Source organism: Neovison vison, chromosome 3 (assembly GCF_020171115.1).
Source record: "Neovison vison isolate M4711 chromosome 3, ASM_NN_V1, whole genome shotgun sequence".
In the NCBI taxonomy this organism is placed as follows: Eukaryota; Metazoa; Chordata; class Mammalia; order Carnivora; family Mustelidae; genus Neogale; species Neogale vison.
In genome coordinates this window covers 230,923,896-230,928,201 of record NC_058093.1, presented here as the reverse complement: position 1 = coordinate 230,928,201, position 4,306 = coordinate 230,923,896, and the positions used below count along the sequence as shown (strand labels likewise).

Genomic DNA, 4,306 nt, shown 5'->3' with positions numbered 1-4,306 from the left:
CTTCCCTCCCACAACTGTCAATCCTAAGATCACTCCCTAAAAATCCCCAAGCACCCTGAACTCCACCTCTGGTCTGCTTCTCAGAGACCCCCAACTTGGGATGCACGTCCAATATGCACTTGTTCCTTCTCTACTTGGCTGACAAGACTCTTATCTTGACGACTCCATCCTTCTCAAAGTGACTCTGTGTTTCAGCAGAGACAGGTGCCCCCACCAAGACCAAGTCCATAATAGACTAAAACCTATCATGAAAACCCCATGGTAATCCCATTCTTCTTGCCTGGACTCTTTAAGGATGAGGCTCCAGAGCTGAGACCAAGGAGATTTGAGAAGGTGTGTGTCAGGAGCTTCTAGGAAATAGACACAGGAAGGGCAGCCCCTCCATTGCCCTTGAACATCACTAGATCTGATTGTAGGAACTGGAACCATGAAGTCAGCTGACACCCATGGGGAGAGCTTATCAGAAGGCCCAGGACAGCAGAGCAGGAAGTTGGAAGGGGGCTAGGGCATCAGGAACTCCATCAGCCCTGGTGGTGCCCACCTTGAGACTGCTGTCGGATGTAAATTTTCTTTAGAGCAGCTGGATGCATTCTGGTGGAATCAGTTTAGGTTGCCTCTCCATAGGGTGGACAGGAGAATTGAATACAAAGATACTATAGTAGCAGTGAAAGGCTCCTCATAGGAACCACCACCACCCACCCACCATCACCTCTGGCTATGGGAGGGGTAATTGACCAAGCGCTCCAGCTGCTGCAGTTTGAAACCCATCACCAAGTTTGTACCACGCTTCCCTTGGATTGCTTCTAGCCAAGGGATACTAGGATGAGTGCATTCTTGGGAGACATGGGATTTCTCTGACGGATGACTTTGGCATAAGCACTTGCCATTGGCCTTGCTGAACCTTCCTAAGAACTGCACTGCAGTCTGAGACTCTTCCTACCCAACCTTCCTACTTTCCTTCCTCCCTCCCTTCCCTCTTCCCTTCCTTCCTTCCTTCCTTCTTTCCTTCCTTCCTTCCTTCCTTCCTTCCTTCCTTCCTTCCTTCATCCAGGAGCCCTGTGATTGTGACCTGAGATGAAGGCAGATGTTTAACCTACTGAGCCACCTAGTCATCCCTGGTAAGTATTTTTTTAATAAATGATTGGATGGATGGGTGGATGGATGGATGGATGGATGGGTGGATGGGTGGGTGAATGGGTGGATGGATGGGTGGATGGATGGGTGGGTGGATGGGTGGATGGATGGGTGGGTGGATGGATGGGTGGATGGTTGGTTGGGTGGATGGGTGGATGGGTGGATGGATGAATGGATGGGTGGGTGGGTGGATGGGTGGATGGATGGGTGGGTGGATGGATGGATGGGTGGATGGGTGGATGGATAGATGGATGGATGGGTGGACGAATGGGTGGGTGGGTGGATGGGTGGACGGATGGATGGGTGGATGGATGGATAGATGGATGGATGGGTGGACGGATGGATGGGTGGGTGGATGGATGGATGGATGGATGGATGGTTGAGTGGATGGGTGGATGGATGGATAGTTGGGTAGATGGGTGGATGGAGGGATGGATGGTTGAGTGGATGGGTGGATGGGTGTATGGGTGAATGGATGGATGGATGGGGGATGGATGGATGCATGCATGGCAGATGGATGGATGGTTGAGTGGATGGGATGGATGGATGGATGGGTGGATGGATGGATGGATGGATGGGGGATGGATGGATGGATGGATGGTTGAGTGGATGGGTGGATGGATGGTTGAGTGGATGGGATGGATGGATGGATGGGTGGGTGGATGGATGGATGGATGGATGGATGGGTGGATGGATGGATGGATGGATGGATGGATGGGTGGGTGGATGGGTGGGTGGATGGATGGTTGAGTGGATGGGTGGATAGATGGTTGAGTGGATGGGATGGATGGATGGGTGGATGGATGGATGGATAGGTGGATGGGTGGGTGGATGGATGGATGGATGGTTGAGTGGATGGGTGGATGGGATGGATGGATGGATGGGTGGGTGAATGGGTGGATGACAGATGGTTGGATGGATTGATCGGCAGGTGAGTGGGTGGGCAGATGGATGGATGGGTCAGTGTATGACAACACTTCCTTCTTTGCCAACTGATGTGTTTGTAGCCAGGTCTGATATTTCTTAAATGCTAGCCCACAGACCTAAGCTAATATACTTAGTTTTCTAAGGACTTTTTATTTCCTTTATGTCAATGGCAACAAAAAATCTGAGACCCCTCTGGCTTCTTCCTTAATGTACCCATTTCTGTAAATGGGAAATGGAGTGAAAATGTACATTTCATGACAGTTCTGTCATCCACTGAGACCATCCATTGAGACCTTCCCTAGGAGTTCCAGACAGATATCCTAGGTTCCCATTTGGACTAGCAAGGCAGAAGATCCTGCCTTCAGCTCTGCCAGTGACTTGCTGTGTGACCTTGCACCAGCCTCTTCCCTCTTTGAGCTTCAGTGTCATCTGTCCAAGATGGGGATTGGATGAGACAGTATCTGGATCTCTCATCCTCCTTGTCATGATCTGTCATTTAGGATGTGTTCTGTTTGAAGTAACAGGCAAGGAACACCTGGGTGTCTCAGTTGTTTAAGCATCCAACTCTTGGTTTTAGCTCAGGCTCTGATCTCATAGGTCATGGGATTGAGACCCATGCTGGGCTCCATACTCAGTGGGAGTCTGCTTGGGTATTATCTCCCTCTGCCCTATCCCCTGCTCTCTCCCTCTTTCCCTCTCTCTTCATCTTTCTCTCTCTTTCAAAAATGAACAAATAAATACTTTAAAAAATTAAGTAACAGTCAAATAAACCATAACAATATTAAAATATCTTGTATGTTAATATGTCATTTAACAGAAGTCTGAGGGTAAAAATCTCCTATCTGTTGCTTCAGCTGCTAAACAAATTTATCAAACTGCAGATTTTTTTTCTTATCCTTTCTCTTCACTCTATTTAACATGGCTTCCAGTCTTATCCTTGTTGCCTCATGGTCACACAATAGCTGCCAGAGCACCCATATTGCATTTCATTCCACTCTCCAAATCCAGGAGAAAGGGACCAACAGAAAAGTGCTCCCTATTAACACGAAGGAGAATTTTTCCTAGAAACACTTCACAAGAGGATTCCTCATGATTCTTGGGCCATGAATCACATGGCCACCTCTTTTTTTTCTTTTTAAGTTTTATTTATTAGTTTTATTAGAGAGAGACAGAGAGCATGGTGGGGCGGGGCAGATGGAGAGGGAAAGAGACTCTCAAGCAGACTTCCCTGCTGAGCATGACGCCTGATGCAGGGCCCCATCTCATGACTCTGAGGTCACTACCTGAGCCAAAACCAAGACACCAGCCAGGCACCCCTCCCCTGGCCACTTCCAACTACAAGCAAATATTTAACCAAATGAAAGGAATGGGATTTCCATGGGTATGCTATTGCCTTGATCAGGGCAAGGCAAAAAGGATATGGTGAGGGCAGGAACTGATGGGATCTGCCCGAGAGGCCTCAAAGGTGGGAGGGCATCCGATCTCAGCAGGACAAGACAGTCACGCCTGAAACAATTTGAGGGCACCTGTGGGCACATACAGAAAACAAGGCAAAACAGAATGCCCAAGTGCTGAGCAAGTGTGGCTATTTGGGGTGCAGCTAGAGGAATGTAGCGGCGAGGAATCAGAGGTAAGAAGGGAATGAGCATGAAGACAAAGGAGACTCTGGCCCCTTGCTTTCTCTCGCTGCGTCCCCTCCTTCTGCCCCCACCTTTGCATTTACTGTCCTGAAATACCCCCTGCCCCAGCTCACTGCACTCCGGAGAGCTTGTCATCGCCCAACATAGGACCTGGCGCATAATAGGTGTGCAACAAATGGAAATTAACTGATCAGGTGTGAGTGGAAGGGCTCCCGCGAGAGTCCCCCGCCCGTCTTTCTGCTCCCAGCCTTTCCCCTCTCCTTTCTTCGGTCCAGGTGGGGCTCTCCAGCCCCTGGGGGTGGGACAGCCTCCTGGCCCCTCTGCTCTCCCCCACCTTGCCCAGAGACACAGAACAGCTTTGATCACTAACAGCAGCCTTCTGGGAAGAAAGAAAGAGAGAGAAATCTGGCACTTTAAGCTCCCTGGGCATGACACTTATTAATAAAATGAGCGGCTGTCAGCCTCTGCTCCAATCAGCTGTCCATAGCTCGGGGCACACGTGGAGGCTCGGGGCAGCCCCAAAGCTGGGGCTGTGGAAAGAGAACAAGCAAGAAGTCGCTGCCTCCAGATATTAAATACATACATAGGCCCCGGCCTCAGCAGAG

The 4,306-nt window shown here is 49.8% G+C and overlaps 1 protein-coding gene across 1 annotated transcript; it reads right to left on the bottom strand.

The window, feature by feature from the left end:
* Nucleotides 1–1,203: 1,203 nt before the first annotated feature.
* On the bottom strand, nt 1,204–3,836 carry LOC122903638 (guanine nucleotide exchange factor subunit RIC1-like; the record flags this gene model as incomplete). The annotated part of the gene is given in 5 exon segments (XM_044244420.1): nt 1,204–1,380; nt 1,382–1,481; nt 1,770–1,873; nt 1,875–2,164; nt 3,815–3,836. Coding segments are annotated over 5 exon segments (693 nt in total), but the record flags the coding sequence as incomplete, so codon positions are not given.
* Between the last annotated feature and the right edge of the window lie 470 nt (nt 3,837–4,306).